Genomic DNA, 19,261 nt, shown 5'->3' with positions numbered 1-19,261 from the left:
TGAATGAGACAGAATGAGAAAACTCTAGATAGAGCCCTTGCACAGATGAGAAAAATAGACTGTAGAGCTACATGGATGAGAAACAAATGAAGGTGAACTTTCCTTTATTCAGTTACTTTCAGAAGTAGAGGTATTTATGGCAAATATTTATGATACTGTCCCCTTCTCCTAATCATTAATCAACAACTGAATCACAGAAGTGATATCAAGCACAGTTTTGGACATTATTTATGGTCATCATTATTTTGGCAATAGCAACTTAGTGTATTTATATTCTGTATTCTCCACCTCTCTAAATAGTAGTTTTCATTCAAAGAGTCTGCTATTCCCATGTGAGATTCAAACTGCCTTCCCATGCATGGGTGATTCACAGGAAACAATGTGTATGTAATCCAGCATTACTGTTTGTAATTTACATCTCCTACAAACATATCAGAGCTGTGTTAAGGTAATTCTAATACTAACCAAAGTTTCCCTCTGGTAATGCTCAAGAGAGGCTTTTATTGTGAAGCAGTCATGTGAAACCCTAGTATTTGTCATTTAACATTGTGCTGACAAGTGATTGCACAAAACAAGATGCGTTAATTTTTTTGCATTTTTTGGCAGTGGATCAGTTTGAAATATTATAGGGAGTAATGGAACAGTGAGAGTGAGCTTTTAAATGAAAAGCTGCAGTTGACAGGCTGCTATGTAACCTTCACTGTTCCCTACTGTTGTGAGGAAAACTACTTGCACTGTGCGCAGCTTGATCAGATTGCAGTTGCTCATGGTGTGATGGAAAAAGGCAGATTACTCACCAGCTTCTTTATCAAAACAACACAGCTTGTTTGGCTGCACTGTAAAATGATACACCATTTAATCTAACATAGCAAAGTACCTGCTCAAAGAATGTTTGCTCCCTGCAGAATTCTGCAGTATTAGTCCATTAGTATGCAAAGGGTTGTGTCAGGAAGGGCATCCAACGTAAAACCTATGCCAAATTAAATATGCGAATCAATCCTATATGATGAAGGGGAACAGCCAAAAGGAAAAGAAGATTGGACTACACTTGGTATTACCAGCAACCAGCAAGGTTTCAAATCTTGACGAATACAATCTTAAAGGTACTATATGTAAGTTTCTGCTACTTAGCCAATGTTAGCATTAAGTAGAAGAAACATTACGAGTTCAGCATCAACCTTCATTCCTTTACTCATCATACGCTGTCACCAGCGGAGAGCAACGTTAACTTTTGTTTTGCCTCTTCTTCTATCACTTTTAATGTTCTACTGAAGTTAGCATGCTAGCCAGCTAGCCCCAGCCTGTCCCATCTTGTAATATCACTTTGAAATAATGAGTCACTGTAACATCAACTGTAACATCAACTCTGCCCTCTGCCCCTGAAGAAGTAGCCCTGCTCAGAGGACATATTCTAACCACTTGTCTTGTAAATGAAATGATGGCTGTAGCTCATGTTAAGTCAACAGCTGTTAATGTAAACACTGTCTACGTAGTGGAAGCAAAAAAAAGTCAAACTATGAGACCTAGACTTAAAACGAGACACTGGGTTAATCTGAGCCAACAGATTAACATTTCTCAACTCGTCACCATATGTATGCACAGTATTTTTAAGTCCACCGACAGCACATGAACTAACAAAACAAATAATCACAGACTCCACTGTAAAAATGCTGGTTATACACTTCACATAAGAAAACAGGCAAAAACAAAATGTTTCAAATCTTAAGTGCAAATACTTTGTGATATCCTGAGCCTCAAGCTTTTCTAGTTCTTGGTAAAAACATATTTAACAGGATGTGTCAGAATCTGAATGTGAATATGACTCATCCGAAGGCCACAGTGAGCTTTACATGCCCACATACAGCAGAGAAGAGAAAAATAATGACCTGCTCTGTCTCTAATTGTACTGGCAGTGGGCGATTTCTTCACATTAAGACACAAATTCATTTGCACAAACCCTTTTAGAGATGGAAAAAGCTTAGGTTTACAGACTTTCATAAGCCATTAGAACTCAAGGAAATGTATGCATCTTATAGATAAATCTATCAAATATTACAACCAATCCTAAACACTGGAGACCCATACATGCTATATTTAGCAACCAAATGCAGTCATTGTTAGTCATTCAACTAAGACATCCATAGTATTATATACAATAAATATAAACCATAATATAACATACAATAAATACAAACCACAGATCCTAAATTTCCAATAATGAATTGTCTTCCTTTACAGCCTTCTTGCCTCATAAACGCCCATGCTTTTTAAACTCCACATCCCCAGTTTATGGCACAGGCTTTCTGTTAAATATTAAGCCCAACCTGAGTTAAACTGATGTCATCACTATGACACAAAAGCATCTTTTGACCGAGGCTTCACTGGATCAATTTCTACAGTTTTAACCAAAAATTCAAAAACCATATGAAGGATAAAACAGACAATGTCTGAACAGAAGTGTGAACATGAGTCACAACATTCTGCTGTCAGCTCTACCTGCCCACGGACTGAACAGAGAGAGAGGAAGAGAGGGGAACAGACAGAGAGAGAGACAGAGACAGAGAGGGGGACAGGCAGAGGGGGAGAGAAAGACACACAGAGAGTTTGGTAAATGTAGAAAAAGAGAAGATAAAAATTAGGAGAAAATGAGCAAATGAACAATGCCCCAGTAGATGACAAGAGTGGGAGGAGGAAAATGAAGAGAGGGATGAAAGAGGAAGAGAAAAGTGTTTGACAGTTATAGACTGAGTAGGAGGAGAGTGGAGCGAGGTGGAGAGAGGAAAACAGGAGAAATAAAGGAGAACAATGACTGACATCTGTAGACTGTGAGTGGGAGGAAGAGGAAGAGGAGAAGAACATCCTGAGAGACTGAGGTAAGATGGTTGAATAGAGAGAGAACAGCTGGTGGATAGAAAAAAATGTACAGCCATAATAAAGATCTCCAGCTACAGGGAGAATAATATCTCTATCATATGCAACCTCAGAGATCAGAGATCTTTTTACTCAAAGATCTCTGAATATTCAGCACTATCAAGTAGCACTACATTTACCATTTTCATTTAAAAGATACAGCAGCTTTTTGGGTTTTCATATTCAGTTGCAACAAAATCTACCAATATATCTCCTCTAAAATAAACAATAACTACTGGGTCTACAAAGCTTAAGAAAAATCTGTTTTTCGGAACATACAAACAGTGAAATGCTTGTGATTTTCCCAAAACTGTGTATATAATTACAGTCTTTAGAGTTTTTTCACCAGCCAAGATCTAATAACTTTTACATTATGCTGAATTTTTGCAAAATTTTGTCGGAAATCCTCTAAGGCCCCACTTTACTCCTTTCATTAAGTTACACATTAGCTGTACATACTTGCTTATGTGGTTGCAGGTCTGAAAGTTTTCTGGAGGAAATAAATTACTGCAGATCAGGAAAATGATAGAAGGAGGATTTCTTTTGTTTTAACATTTGCTTTTTAATTGTCATAAAATTCTGCAGCAAAAATAAACAAAAAAGGAGAAGCATATATAGTGTATATAAAATATATATTAAGGAAACTCTTACATGTGTAGGTAGATAGAGGTCATATGGTGTTCCAGAGTCCACATCGATGGCGTGGAAACCAGACAAGGAGCCGTAGATGACTTTCAACCTTTGACCTTCCTCCACTGTCAGGTCAACAGACAGTGGTCTTTGAGGCAGAGACCTGAAGGACTGGATAGATACAAAAACACAGGCAGTTAAAATGTCGTAAGTTAGACGGGGTGGTCTGGACACTTTAAGTGACATTTCAGTCATTACCATTACATTACAAAATAAACTGTGGCAGCAGTGATCTGACAAGAACTCCTTCATTATTAACAAATCAGCAATGACTTTGACAGTTTGAAGAGCAGTTCCATAAAAATGGTAGTCATGCTAAAGATAGTGATGCTATTACCTCAGAGCAAGATAGATAGTCAGGTTTATTTTTGGCCTTCTCTGAGAAGAGAGGGTTAAACTACGTAGAGCAGAAGGAAAAGTAGCTCAGGCCACGAAGGATACAGAGAAATGGGACACTGCTCTGCTGAGAGTCTGTGAGTATGACTCTCATAGCCTGGATGTGTCACATCTTTGTGTATGCGTAAGTCTCTAGTTGTGGAAGTGACCCTATTAGGTCTATCAGTGTTTCGTCCTGGATATGCAAAGATATGGTAAGGGCAGAAAGGACAACAGAGGACAACCTGTTCAGAGATAATAATCAAAGATGTAACTGAAGAAATTAGGCTAGTAGCAGAGCAGGTTGAATTCTGATGTAACTCCATGTGCTTTAGATTCATTTTTATTCATTCATTTATGGTGGTGACTTTAGACATTTCAGATTAAGATTGTTAGATCTAATCAATACTGTTGTTGGCTTTCATAAGTCTAAACTTGTCAGCCATGGCTGTGAGTTGGCATGCTAAACATGCTAGCTAACATGACCACAGTTCATGGCTAGTATACATTAAGTGCTAGAAAAGTTTGACCTGCAGGTGACCTGCTGGGGGTGCTAGACCAAAAACCATGGATTAACCACAGTCATTATGATTTCTCCTCTGAGGAGACATGTCCAAATTTCACAACTAGTCATCCAGTATTTGTTGAAAGAGTTCACTGTTCAGGCCAATTTGCACTGCTATCTGTAGAGCCATACTGCTATTGGCCAAATACTGGGATCATTGTATAATTTCCAGTATTCAGTGATTTATACACTCTCTATAGGCAGGACAGAGAGCTCCTAATTCCATTCTATCGCACTGATAACATGATCTACACATAACTAAATGTTACCAACCTTGAAGGCCATGAATTTGTGGTAGGGTTTTGGGGCCCAGGCGTACACCTCCACAGCGTTCTTCAAAGCAATCACTAAGAATTTTATCTTCTCGTAACGCACTGAAAAACAGGATGGACAAAGACATCTTAACAAGACTGACTCTGATAACTCTGAGGAACTTGCACACTCCTAGATCTCTGAAAAATTACCTGTGGTCTTTACTTCCCAGTCTGTAACATTAAAAAATAGTGCTCTTAAATGAGCACTTACCAGTGTATACTTACCCACTTTATAGTGTACACAGCCCTCCAGGTCACCTACTGAGGTCCAACCCTGCCTCTTCTCCACCTCTGGGTCATTGTGGAGGATTTTATTCCTTAACCAGGACAGGTAGTACAGGCGGAGTTTGTTCTTTTTACCTACAGACAGAGAGAGAGAGAGAGAGAGATGGAGGAAGGAATTAAGGGGAACACTGAATTATTCATCTTTGGGCAGTAGGTCTATAAAGATAGTCATAGGGACTTGTGCTAATTTAACTGGAAAAAACATGATTTTTATTTATAAGTACTGATCCAGGAAATATTAGATTTTCATAAGCTATGTCCTGTTTCACATCCATGCTGCTACAGAAAGCTGTTCAATACCCTGGGGTGTTGAAAACCCTGCTCAAGGGCAGGAAGTGTTCAAGCCCTTTGGGGGCAAATTTGTGATGCTGGACTCTATTAATAAAATTTAATTGACTTCACTTGAATTAATTTCTCAGTTTTCTTGCCCAGAATCACACATTTTGGCTGCAATTTTAGCTAAATATAGATGACATACCTGGTTCTGCAAACACTAGCTTTAGCAATGCCAGAAGATTTGCAACTACTGTAATTTATTATCAGAATCTATGTCAAATAAGACAACAGAAAAGCACATTGTAAAAACCCAACTTTTTTTGGCTGAAGAAAATTACACATACATGTATTATTTGATATTTTGGGATCTGGTAGTGACAAAGCTTCTCTGTTTCTCTGTGCTTCACTGTATGGGGTAAAACAAATATAGCCACTGTGTGAATGTGCAGCCAACTTACATTCTAGTTTATGTATGAAGGCTGAGTGACTGACGCATCAGTGCATGTACACATTAACCTACATAATGTTTACCTGATATAGTGATGAGCACGTTGAGCCCTTCCAGCACATCCATCTGCTGAAACCTTCGTCTGCTGATGAGAGAGTAGACTTTCCCTTGACCACTTCGGTCCAGCAGCCACAGACCATTCTCTGTCCCCACCAACAGATTCACACCTACAGAGCAACACAGAGACAAACCTTACACCCACAGGCAACATGCTGTGCCATGCCTCTATTTATTTACATAACATTTCTAAATCTGAATATTGGTGTGAATTCCATAAACAACATGGTCTGTACACTGTCAAAGTAAAAAACAAACAATATTAAACTACAAACCCCACAGTCCAGCACAGAGAACCTCTGTGTTGAATTTCTTCTTGTACTTGCGGATCTCTGGAGTGTCGCTCTGTGGCCGAATGTTGGTTGGGTTCACATTCACCACAGAGCCCTTCCTGTGGTTCTCTCTCTTGATTGGGTCCCCTTTACTGCCTGCTACAGAAGGACAAGAAAACAACAAAATTAAAAAAAAAAAACTGGCATCTCTCATGACAATCTCATGTTAAGTGTTTTCTCCAAAAAACATGGAGAAAATATTCCATATAGTATCATGAATAAAATTAAACACATTTATTGCATATTAATATGTAAGTATGCATGCAGTGCTGTGTGTTAGCTGTACTGTATACTGTAAATGTGTGTTTAAATGTACTTACTAGGACTTTGTGGCGGTGATGATATGGGGATCAATCTCGGATCGATGAAGGACAGGAAGGAGGAAGAGGAAGATGTGGAGGTGTTCTTACCAGTGGGGCTGCTGACAGCCTGAGGAGCACAGCAACAATGAAGACATTTATTCACCACTTTCCTTCACACACATACATGCAAACAGTATTCATGGCTTAACAGATCAGTGACTATAACTTTTAAGAACCAACAACTCTTGATTCTCAGTGTACTTCACTCTAAAACAATCACAACAGAGGCATTATTGATTCCCAGTTTACATGAGAACATGGGAAACAAATGTCTGGCTAAGTAAGAACATTTGTGTTAAATGAAGATCAATACCACTACATTACTACTAAGACACATATCATTACTGATGACAGTGCACCTAAATTGTGTCACCACCTCCCTCTAGTGGAAAAATCTAACTAGTGCAACTAGTCAGAAATGAACAATGTTCTCAAATACTCATGAACTCTGATGAATTTTCTCCCATCTATTTAGGCTATTCAGCCTGCTATCACCAAATTAATATGTCTTAATTTGAGCTGTAAACATGCAATTCACTGGCAGATTGTTTTAATTTTTTGACATCTGTCAATAACAGAATCGATCATTTTCTACCACTGACTTTTTTTGTATTATTTCTGAACACAAACCCTGTAGTGGTGGGAACTGAATAAAGAATAAGGCATGAAATAAATCACAAAAAATGTTTGCTGTATGTGTGCATATGTGTGTGTGTGTGTGTGTGCCTGCATGTGTCTGTCTGACTTGTACATTATTTTTACCATGCTCATGTGTAATTCCTGATGTGAGGGACACCGAGGGGCTGTGGGTGACTGCGAGTAGCTGAGTTCATGTGTTTGCTGCTGTTGGCCCAGTGCATTATGAGTAGGACTGGAAGAAGAGGTTTTCTGCAGAAGGTCTGGCAGCAGATAGGTATCATCAGAACCCATCCGAGGTATCTGCACAACACAAATGCACACATGCAAAGTAGTCGGTAAGGCTGCTGGAGCGGCTGAAGAGCCTCAATGGGAAGCTGAAGGATTCGACCAATCGAACCACAACCTGGTTTGATGGTTCTCAATTTTGAATGATTTATTGACCACAGAGCACATGAATCCATAACAGCAGCAGTCATCCCCATGTGCATACAATATGGACATCACAGCCTCTAGCTGTTAAACATGAAAATGATGAGGAGCGTGTGCGTGTTTTTGTGTGTGTATGTGTGCAGGGTACCTGGTTAAGATTGTGGTGAGGCTGCAGGATGATGCCATCAGGTATTCCTCTGATGTATTTCCTTTTTCCATTGGACAGGCCAGACCTTGAAGCACAGAGACAGGTCAAGATTTTAGAAGAGTCTGACTTCAGGCGTTACATTCATTAGTTAGAAACAAGATCAATTCATTCACAGGATCAATGGCAATAAAAACAAGGTGGATTCACTTCCTGGGATCGGCAGTAGAACCAAAAGAGAAGGAGCTGATGACAAAAATAATAAACACTCTAATCTTTTTACCCTTATCATAAGCATAAGCAGACACAAATGCATTGTATTATAGTTACAATAACATTTGCGTTCATCCCATATTTGCAAGAATGTAAAATGTAAACCAGTGACAAATTTAGCTTGTCTTTCAAGGTTTGGATGCTCAACTGAATCCTAAATAAATCCCCAGGATTTTAATCCTACATTTTAACATGTGCAGCATTTCAAAACTTGTGTTCAACTTCAGTGGTCAGCAGAAACTTTTCCACATACAGTCTTTCTCAGAGGATGCAGCAGAATTCTGAGAAAGAATGAGGACTCTTCATACTAATTCTCCACTAGTTCTAAAAACTGGTTTCACAAGTGCTATGTCACATCTTAAGCTGGCAAATTATCATCATGTTTCACTGAAAGAATTGCTCAATTCTCTTCTTGCGTGCCGAGGACTTACATTAAAAAGGAAGATCAGGGGAAGTGTACAGTGTGTTTACATCAGGAAAGTTTTTAAAAATACAATGACCAGAGTGCAAGCATTATATTATATCACGATGAAGAGCTCACCGATTCCTGTCTTCGTCATCACTGCTACCAACTTCATCACTGGAGGAGGAGTATTCTGTGGCTTTGTTAAACCGTCCAAGAGGAGATTTGACACCCTGCATGACAGAGGAGGGGGACAGTGTGAGTACATGAGATGAGTCACAAGATCGAGGAACATGCAGAGGAAGAAGAAAATAAAAACAGACTTTTGTTTACTGTGGTATAGATGTGTGCTTCTAAAGAAAAGGGATGTACTGGAAAAACTCTGAGGTTATTTTACAGTGGGTGTAGAAGGGAAATTTTGGTGACATGTTTTTTGTGACGGTCCTGTTATCAAGGTCAGTGTAGCAAAGCTGATTTTTCCGATAATGTTGCTGCTTCATAATGAGATTCATGTCCTCTCTGTGAACCTTTGAGAAATTGTGCTGCAGTCATGTCAGAGTATACAGGTATATTATGTGTGGCAGAAAGGCGGAATTTGGTCACAACTGTTAAAGTTTCAAGGAAATCAGCTCTTAATTTACCTGAGTATACCCGCTGGTTATGTTATCTTGTGTCTTTTTTTGCTGCTGGAGACGGTGGTGTAGAAGAGGACTCTCGAGCTTGAAGTAACCTACAACACACACACACACACACACACATACAGAGGTTATGCATTGAGCAAATAGAAACAGGGTGGTGTTAAGCAAAAAACTGGACCCCTACCAGATTATCACCAGTGATGAGAGGTATCATGAGAATGAACAACCAAGGCCATTTTCAAAAAATGGCAGCCACTGCTGCCCTCTACATGGGATCATACATTGTATATTACTTGGTTAAATTGCTTTAAAACGATAAACAGTAACTGTGGATTTATTTTGAGGTAGCGAAGCCCAAAGCATAAATTATGAATCCCATGGACTTTGGCAAACCAGGCTCTGTGGGTGACAGAGTCAGCCTAGGACTGCACTTCATCCTCCAGTATCTGGACAGCTGGGGAACCTAAGCCGGGATCCTGTTTGTTGACTTTAGCTCAGCATTTAATACAATTGTGCCAGAGCTCCTCAACAACAGGCTCTCCCTGCTGACTGTGCTTGAGCCTCTGTGTCTGTGGATCACTAACTTCCTGACAGAGAGCAGCATGTGAGGCTGGGAAAGCCCTCTGACCATCAGCACAGGGGAATCACAGGGCCACATGCTCTCCCCCTCCTCCACTGTCTGTACACAAGCTTCTCTGTAAAATTCATCAAGTTTACAAATGACACAACCCTCATTGGTTTGATTAAGGGCAGGGATGGGGACGAACCTGTATATAGACAGGAAGTGGTGTGACTAGCATCCTGGTGCAGCTATAACCTGGAGCTAACACTCTAAAGATAGTAGAGTTTACAATGGGTCACGACATACCCTAATTATTACTGTCTGTTGTTGCCAGCATTTGGGCTTCAATGGTTTTGAACACAAAAATGTGGCACAAAACAGGAAAAGGCCGCTATTTTTTTGCTTTAAAAGAATCAACTTCTTTGTTACTCAAATCAAAGGGTTTTATGAGAAATACAGTCTAAATTTTGACAAACATTGGGACAACCATCACTACAGACAGCAACTATCCCCTTACCAACTAAATCAATTTGTAAATTATGTCACAAATATGCTTTCCTATAACAATGTGCTGTAGTTCAAAGAGGAAAGTGGCTTTCTCTCAGTTTCAGAAAGAGCAGATAAAAGGCTTTTTACCACAATAAAGCTGTATGGGTCTCTAGGAGAATCTCTGATCTGTGGCTCCAAACAAAGACGGCCAAGGCCAGCAGCCAAACTGAGTGGGAGGCATCAAAAGTTGTTTCCTCCAAACTACACACAGAGGGCAACTTGGAAAACATACTCTCCCCCATCTCTTTGCTCTTCCCTCTGTCTCTCCCAGTCACTACAAGAGTTACTGCCGCACGCAGAGGACACAGAGAGAAGAGCTTTGAAATAGATTAGATGTTTCTTTCCCTCTCTCTAGACACACAGGTAGTGAGGACAAGCTTTGAACATGTTACTCTGTGTTGTCTGCTCTCGCTGCTTTGGAGTAAATGTATGCATTGTATGCTAAGTTTGTGGTGGGCTTGGTGTGACTGCATGTACCTGGTTTATGAGTCTTGTTTTCGAGGGTATTGTTTTGGGTGTGGGGTGTTATGTGTGCTCGCTTGGCTTATGTGTGTTTGAGATGTGTGGGCTAACCAGGAAACCAGTGATTTAACGGTTAAGAACCAAATTCACACATATCTGTGAGGAAATGAGGTCTGAGCAATATGAAACTATAGCTCATAACAAGAGTGGGCATACTGGTCAAAAACAAAACATACCAATGATGTAGCCAAATAATCATCAAAAAAATAATATTTATATTTTTACTTTTGCATCTTGAATCTTTTATCATTAAAAGAAGTACTATATATGGTAAAGGTACTATCTTTGGCCTATGTTAAGAATCAGACTATAATTTCAAGATAATGTAGTTTCTCATTCTTGTCATGTAAGAACCAAACAAAGAATAAGTCTTAATCCTGAGAGCCAGCTCATTAAAATACAGTATCACCACCAGACAGAGCTACTCACTTTATGATCAGAGTTGATCAACCTGTACTTTTGGGGCTTTGGGCTAACTGTTCATGCAGCAGGCGACTAAGCATAGAGGGGCGCTGAGTTAAGGCTGCACAGACCTGGGTGGTTGCTGCTGGGAGACGAGACTCCATGAGACACAGATCTTCCACTTTTATCTGCTACAGACACTGGACTGCCACTAGATGGAGAGAGAGGCACACACACACAGTGAAACTTGGGGTGTAAAAAACAAGAGGTACAGTATGGGAGGTAAATTGTGATTAAGACTTCTATACGTTCTAATCTTGAATATATCCTTCACGCTGCCACCACACAATGACCCAATTTCCTCACCATTAGTTCCATGTAATCGAAAGTAATCATCTAAGCTAAACTAATCTGATTTACCTGTGACTGTTTGTTCTCTAATGGTAAATGCCATTACACTGAGTTACAGTGTGACATTTACCCTCACAATGATTACGGTTCACCCTGGCTGATAGGATAACTACTCACAGCATGTTTACAATATCAAATATTACAAATACTTATGTTATGTGGGCATCTCTTTCCAATTTATTTTCCAATTTAAGCACAGAGAGATGTTTTGTATATCAATGATGCTGAGCTATGGCTACATACTTGCAGCTTCAGACTACCAGCTCAGCTGATGCTCAGTCTCAATTAGTTTGTGGGTAATCCAAAAGTCAAGAAGCACCTTGCTATTATAACACTGTTTTACTGTCAAGTATAGAAAACATAGAGTATTAGCCAGTGTAAATAATGAGTTATTAGCAGAGAGACTAGTAGAAAATGTAAAAGTACAAGAGTACAGTCAAACTACAATAAAGACTGCACTAAACTTCATGTATTTAGCTGTTTTGGTGTTGTCCATTTACACAATGTACTAACGTGTTTATTTAAAACAGAGGCAAAGCAATATCTGGCTCATTAGCTGCTAAATGTTCCACTAGGTTCACCAATTAGATGCTACCTTTTGTCTATTTGTCATTTGACTGGAGAGGTAGTGTACAGTAGGTTTGTCAGAATCTCTCAGCTGCCTGCTGTGGCTGGAAATGAGACTGATGAGGGCAGTGACAGTGAACCATAACAGTGAAGTTGTGGCTGGAAAACCAAAACAATGTGAAGATGCTAAAAAGCCATGTAAAGTGAACTGCACAGCTGGGTGATAATTCTTTGTAGCTCTGATACTGTAAGTGACACCTTTCACATTATTCGTAGCCATTTAGCCCTCTGTTTGTTTGAAAATACTGATAAGAGCAGCTTTGTGGAAAAAAAAACGAACTTGTAATCATGATATTCAGCAACAGTGGATCATTGCTTATGCACAGACAAAGCATAAACCAACCTTGTTAAAGTCAATATTTCCCCTGTGCATTGTTTGTATGTGCAGTGTGAACACAGTGCAGCAGTGCTGTACCTTGAAGCGGCCCTCTTGTGTCCCATCACCAGCTCTCTACAGTAAAACTTAGAGGTAGTGCGTTCAGGGACCTGGAATTTACAGGAGACACAGGGCAGAGGAACAATCAGTTTAACAGACTTGATGTTAATGAATACACAAAGATGGCAGTCTCCTGGTGGTCCTCATTGCTCGTTTGACTTTTCATTGGTTTGAAAGAGCTCTTTACAAGGATTTCATGTCTAGCCAAGCAGGGTCTCAGCTAATTATTGTTATGAAACCTTTATGTACAACAACTTCTACAGTGCTTTGAAAAGCTGTAGAGCAAGGAGCAATAAAATCTTTAATAACCCACTGGGAGATATTTATTACTGGGAATCTAATGAGACCACTTGGCTGCACTATTTTTTAACATTTCTTAACATTTTAGTGCTCCTCTTAACTCCTGTCCAAATCTTACATATGGTGTGGAAATATTATCTCAGGGAAGTCAGGGAAATTTCTTTTTTAACGCTATTGATGCCTTCATGATATAACAAGGGCGGCATTGGGAAATCAAATCAGTCCATGTGTTGAAAAGTATTATTTTTTTTAAACTGCATTTTTTTCAACATTTGATTCTTCTGCTCTACCAACCAGCTGGTGACCTTTCAACCTCTCATCTCCCAGGTCACATGACCCAGATACAAAGAGGAAGACACACCCAGCAGAGCAGGAAGAGAGCTGTGGGAATACCTATCATCCTCTGACAAGTTGCCCACATCCTGCATTTGGCTCGGCTGAACACGCACACACACACACACACACGCTCCCATGCCGGGCTTGGTGTCTACTGTTTCCTGTCTGCTATTGCGGCAAGCACATGAAGATTCTGGTGATGTTTCTAAAATCAGTCCTTGTTGAGGATTACAATACCCTTCGTAGGGTTTTGTATTATCAAAAAAAATCAGCATAAGTCTATTCAGCTGAATTCAGACAGCTGTACAAATCTTAAAAAGCATGGCTGTTCTACAACACATTAGTGTCACATTCTTTTATGCTGTAAGCCTCCTAAAAGTTCACAGTTTTTTAGGCCACTCCAGTCTCTTATAGCAGCTCCAGTCCCCACACTGCAGTCACAGGAGAGAGTAGTGAGTTATTAACTGCTCTATCGACTCCATATGGCCTCCTGTTAGCTCAACAACATAACATAGCAAACAGACAGCTTTATTGGGCTCTCCTCCCCTCTCTGTCGTAGTTATTAGTTGTTCTATCAACTCCATATGGTGTTCAGTTTGTAAATACACCTAACAGCATATTCTCTTAGTAAAACACCTAGTGGGGGAGCAGTGATATTAGAGGGGGAGAGAAAGTGAATGATATGTTTTGGAGCATGCAAGGTGTGTTTATCACAGAGATGGTTTTAGTTAGAGGCACTTCATAACAAGCCTTGAGGTAAAGCACAAGTCCTCTTCCTCTTCCCAGCACAAGCACACACTCATAGACAGACACGCACACACACACACACACACACACACACACACACACACAGCCCCAAACACCAACACACACCAACAGAATGCCAACCCCGTGCTGTGTGCACCTCTTCCTTAGCTTGGTATGACCAGAATACAGGATGCTTAACACACACCCAAGCATTATGCCAACCTCATGTGATGCCGGCTACATCCTGTGCCTGGCATGTTAATAACAACAAGTTCCCCTTTCAACGGAAGCCAGGGAAACAAAATAGACAGTCAGTTCAATTTATGTCTCATTTCTGTCAGTCATCTAACCTGTAATGGCCTGTAATGTGTTATTCAGGAGTTAAAGGACAGTTGTTACTCACTTTAGGTGGTGCATCGACTGAATCCCAGAAGACATCATCAGTTGGGGACATGGGGGAAAATGGAGACAAGGGGGAAATGGCCATATCTGACAAAGAGCTGCTGTGAGGGGCGTCTCGACTAGAGCGCAGATTGGCATTCTGGGAAAATAAAAAGTTCATCCATGGTTATCTGTGACTGTAAATTGTATTTATACATTAATAATTTTAGTGCAGAATAGAAAATAACAGAATGCGTAGCTAGAAGAGTTCTTAAAATGTAAGAAAAAATAAATTGCAAAAAGAGGAGAGCAAGATAAAACAAAGTAAACAGTGTGCATATGTGATTTGATATAATTGTGTATACCTGGTTGAGGTGAGCTCTCTGCATGGCTGGGGTACAGGGACTAGAGCTGCTCCCGGATCCCAGCCTCGAGTGCATCTGGTTGGGAAGACCAGCTGCCAAAAGCAGCCTGGCTAAGTTTGATTCCTGGAAGTCCATCTGAAACAGAAAACACATGTAAAACTGGCTGAGTTTGTTTGTGTGTGTGTGTGTGTGTGTGTGAATGTTGTCTATGCAATTTTCCTTAATTTCCATGTCAAACGTGTGTCGTGTATAAGTTTTCTCCTCCTCTTGCATACTACATTATATTGAAGCTTATATTATGTTAAACAGAATTAATGATTGGTAGTCTTAATCATGGTGACGTGTGTATCAAAGTGTGACAATTACTGTGATAGAGCCATGACACATTGCCTTTGGAGGCCCGCTAAAGGCTGTTTCAATGCTTTAGGTTTGGCATTGTGGGTAGACATGTCTGCAACCCGTCTTATAATCCTTAGCAGCCTCTGCAGTCTGCCCTGAAGAATCACTGTTAAAAACTCTTTTACATGTTACTTTTAACTGCTTTATTCAAAACTTCTAGGTCAGTGTGTATGAATGATCGTAAGACCATTTCTAAGAAGTTTTATACATACTAGGCTCAGACACGAGAGGAGTGCCACTAATATGTCTGTGACACATAAACAAACATTATAGCTCAGTGTTTTTTTAAAGTTCCCAGTTGTAGCTGTGCTATAGAAATGCTGCTACATCAGGCATCAATACCCCCAGCATAAAAAGTTAAACGTCTCGTGCCTGATCATCTGACAGCAGACAAAACTGGAGAAGACGTTAGCAGGGAGACGAAAAACAGGAAAGAACTGTGTAGAGTTCTGGAAAGAGTCTTGTGTAATAAATTTTAATTTCTGAAAACCATAAATAGACAGCCAAATAGACAGGCTGTCTGAAAATGTCTTCTAGAAATGACACCTTGAGTCTGTTTCCTGTTCATGTTTCTTGTGTGGTTTAGCTACAATGCTAAGAATAGAAGGTATGAACCACGTGCTGTCATCCCGCACAGACAATCAGCATAAAAATAAATGAAGATGATGAAATCATAACACAAAAACAGACAACAGGTAAATTGTGTTTTTAGAGCTGTCATACACAGGGCAACAAGTAGGAAAGTCATTGCTGGCAAATGTTGACACTGCTGAGCACCAGTGCCAGACTCTGCCCTCTCTTGTCCCTTGGGCAACTGAATTGGCTTGAACTGTCTACCCAAACATTTTGCTTACTTTCTCCAGACTTTTCTGACCTTAAGGTGAAAGAGGTCTGTCAACTGAGATAAGGATGACATGGACAAACGAAGTAGAAAAAAGGGATGGGAAGGAGGGAGTGGGGGAAAGGAACTAAACACATTTAAACTGACAGAGAAAAAAAGAAAACATGAGAAAAAAACAACTGAACATAGTGGAAGTGAGGAGGGTACAAGAGGGACAAATGGACAAAGTGAAAGTAGTGGGATGTAGAGGTGATAAAAAGTGCTAGATGGCTGTGGAAGGCAGGGTTTTACCGCTGTGCGCTGGCTGTTTGCAGGGCGGCTGGGCGAGGAAGCAGCAGCAGCAGCAGCAGCAGCAGTAGCTGTGTTCCCAATATTAGCTGTTAGCTTCTGGACAGCTGCCACAGGCTTTTCTCTCTGCCTCTGCCTCTCTCTTTCCCTCTCTCTCTCCCTGTGTCTGTGGTCGTGCTGCAGCGACAGGAGCTGCGTTTGGTCCTTGGGCAGGGTGCGGTGGGATCTCCTGCCTGCTGAGGGCTGCTGATGCTGGGCCAGAGCCTGGGGCTTGGCTTGTGGCTGGAGCTGAGGCTGGGAGTGCTGGGCCTTATTCTGAAGCTGCCGGTTTGGAGCCACAGCTCTCTATGTAGCAAACATAAAAAGCACATATAGAAACTAACAGAGTCTGGGAGTGTCTGAGTGAAATAAGATACATATATACTGTATTGTGGGGTCGTAGTGTATAAGGTTTACAACTCATTTAATAGGGAACCTTGAGACCTGTTATTGTCAAGAATATAAAGCATCTAATATCTGTACTAACAGAGTGGTATTATTAGTCTTAAACATTAGACTTTTTTTGTCAGGATTTTCATTCACTGCATCTGGGATGCATAAGATGACATTGTATTGTATATTCTTGATTAGATTTAATTACATTTTCTGTGTGCTTGCTACAAAATGGTCACTCCCAGGTTCTGTAGAAATTGACAAGACAAGCCTCATCATCAAACACATTTCGGATCATCAAGCTTTACGGACCATACATACAAAAAAGCAAAACACAGCAACAAAGAAGCCGATCTGATTCATTTCTTTGGTGTAAAACAGAGACCGACATGTGAAAACATTCATAAAATAGCAGTCTAATGCTGGCACTGAAGCTTGGACATATGACAGCAGCTGGTTCTCTGGCTGCAGAATCTAATTTGCAAGCAGAACTTTCTCCAGAGTAAATACAAGCACAATGAGAGAATGACTTCTTCATATAGAGATCTCACAGAAGTCGTCTCTAAGATGAAGTTTGCAGATTTTTCACAGACGTTGCTTTTCTGTACATTAGTCATAAAATTACTTTAAGTTTGTGCAGATGAGGGCCTAGACTGAGCTCAAGGTTTAGCTAAACCACTCAGTGAGGATGAGCATAAAATGACACCATGGGACTTTTAGTTTGATTGGCACTGTGGCTAGCTACATGAAAACAAACAACAGACATATAAATGCATGGATGTTTTAGTGTTTTATACAGCAGAGCAGTAAAAAACACTGTGAAGACTATATACAGGCTTGAACTACGTATATCCAGACACTTTCACACAACCAGGAAGTTCACACAGAAACACACCCTCCAATACATTACTTCTGTTATAGTAAGGGTTACTGCAACAGGCCATGTACAGTAGTTCTTCCCAAACCTTATAGAACAGAGAGAAATAGCACTTGGTGTGCCATCCTGCTGCCCACTTCAGACATAAACATGGCTACCACGTGACAACTGGCTGAGGTTAGAGTTATGTGAATGCTACCATGGAGGGGAACCAGGGAGATTTAATGCTGTTTTCTTGAAAATGAGAGGACAATATAGGACACAGAGAACTGAAATACTCAACATACCGTCCACCAGCCATTTCAACACATCAGCTTTCTTGATGCTTAGGAACGAGGTCTATTTTCACAGCAGAATTAGGAAACAATCTGTGTCAGCTATTTGTAAATTACCATTCACATCACCACTGAAGAATGGCTTAAATAAGAATGTCTAGTTGTTTTGGTGACTTAAATATGGGCTAATACACAAATTAGTCCATCTCAACTGTAGAGCCCATAGTAGATCCCCAATGAAGACAAATGTTTCTATGAGCAGGGTCAATGGAAGGACTCCTTGATAATGCATGGTGGGTTGACAATTGAAACAACTAAATATGTCAAAGTCTAACAAAGTTTAGATTCAGTTCAACTCACCAATGTGCTGTATATGCACAAACTATCTGCAAATAAGATACAAGATGCCAAACTACTTGGCCACAAAAGACTTTCGGAGCCAGTTAAGAGAAACAGAAAAAGTGTTTTCAGAAATAGAGAAGTAACAGTGAAAGTGAAAAGAAACATGTTTGGTGAATTTGTATGTCTGAAACCCCTACTGAGATTAGATAGAAACATTTTAGAAGAAAAACCGAGAGACAAGTCGAAAGGAAGATACTCAAAATGGAAGAGGTGCCATGCTGTGAGCGATGGAGGGAGGGATGGTGAGAGGAAAACGAGTGTGGAAAGGACAGAGAAAGCATGCTGGGATCAGCCAAGACAGAGGAGTAGAGGAGGAGAGATGGAGAGGGAAGGTTTCGAAACAAAAGTGATGGCATGCTGTGATAAGCATTGGTCTAAAAGCTTGTCAGAATCTGACACCACTGGTACAGTACAGTGTACTTCACTGTTGTCTCTCTGAAGCCTTGATGGAGTCACACACAAAAACTTAATTACAAGCTCTAATCTTCTACTGCCTCCTTGATTGAGAACTTCAAAATGATGAACTTCCATAGCCCCACCAGGGGTGACAGGCATCCGGAGCGTGAAACATGTCATCTCTCTGTAATTTTTAATAGTTAATTCATTTCCAGTGTCTTATACTCACTTTCAATTCTTTTCTTCTTACCAGGGGCCAGTGACACAGACAACATCAGTTAACTACACTCTCTCTCGCTCTCTCTCTCTCTCTCTCTCTCTCTATTACAACGATGAACAATTCCTCTTGGTTTTCAGTGTTGAGATCAAAGCATACTCACTTCAGCTTTACAAGATAATCATCTTTTCTCATAAAAGAGGGAGCACTGCTACTTTATAAGTCAGTGCAATATTTTCCCCAATAATCCATCCGATCATTTGATGTGTAAAATGTAAGATCTGAATTGCTGGAA

The 19,261-nt window shown here is 40.2% G+C and overlaps 1 protein-coding gene across 3 annotated transcripts in view; it reads right to left on the bottom strand.

The window, feature by feature from the left end:
* Positions 1-19,261, bottom strand: part of si:zfos-2326c3.2 (mitogen-activated protein kinase kinase kinase kinase 4) — a 64,008-nt gene that overhangs the window by 9,094 nt on the left and 35,653 nt on the right. For 2 of the 3 annotated variants that reach the window (XM_018670097.2, XM_018670090.2), the window contains exons 16-30: positions 16,371-16,712; positions 14,840-14,974; positions 14,497-14,634; positions 12,690-12,760; positions 11,368-11,447; positions 9,205-9,293; positions 8,702-8,796; positions 7,891-7,975; positions 7,437-7,613; positions 6,633-6,741; positions 6,256-6,411; positions 5,947-6,090; positions 5,080-5,214; positions 4,814-4,914; positions 3,562-3,711 (exon numbers count right to left, since the gene is read on the bottom strand). In XM_018670097.2, the coding sequence (XP_018525613.1) occupies positions 3,562-3,711; positions 4,814-4,914; positions 5,080-5,214; positions 5,947-6,090; positions 6,256-6,411; positions 6,633-6,741; positions 7,437-7,613; positions 7,891-7,975; positions 8,702-8,796; positions 9,205-9,293; positions 11,368-11,447; positions 12,690-12,760; positions 14,497-14,634; positions 14,840-14,974; positions 16,371-16,712 (2,007 nt within the window). The remainder of the gene's footprint in view (positions 1-3,561; positions 3,712-4,813; positions 4,915-5,079; positions 5,215-5,946; positions 6,091-6,255; positions 6,412-6,632; positions 6,742-7,436; positions 7,614-7,890; positions 7,976-8,701; positions 8,797-9,204; positions 9,294-11,367; positions 11,448-12,689; positions 12,761-14,496; positions 14,635-14,839; positions 14,975-16,370; positions 16,713-19,261) is intronic. The other variant, XM_018670103.2, reaches the window with a different exon arrangement.

The sequence above is a fragment of the Lates calcarifer genome, linkage group LG8, assembly GCF_001640805.2.
Source record: "Lates calcarifer isolate ASB-BC8 linkage group LG8, TLL_Latcal_v3, whole genome shotgun sequence".
Taxonomy (NCBI): Eukaryota; Metazoa; Chordata; class Actinopteri; family Centropomidae; genus Lates; species Lates calcarifer.
This window is presented reverse-complemented; position numbering and strand designations above follow the sequence as displayed.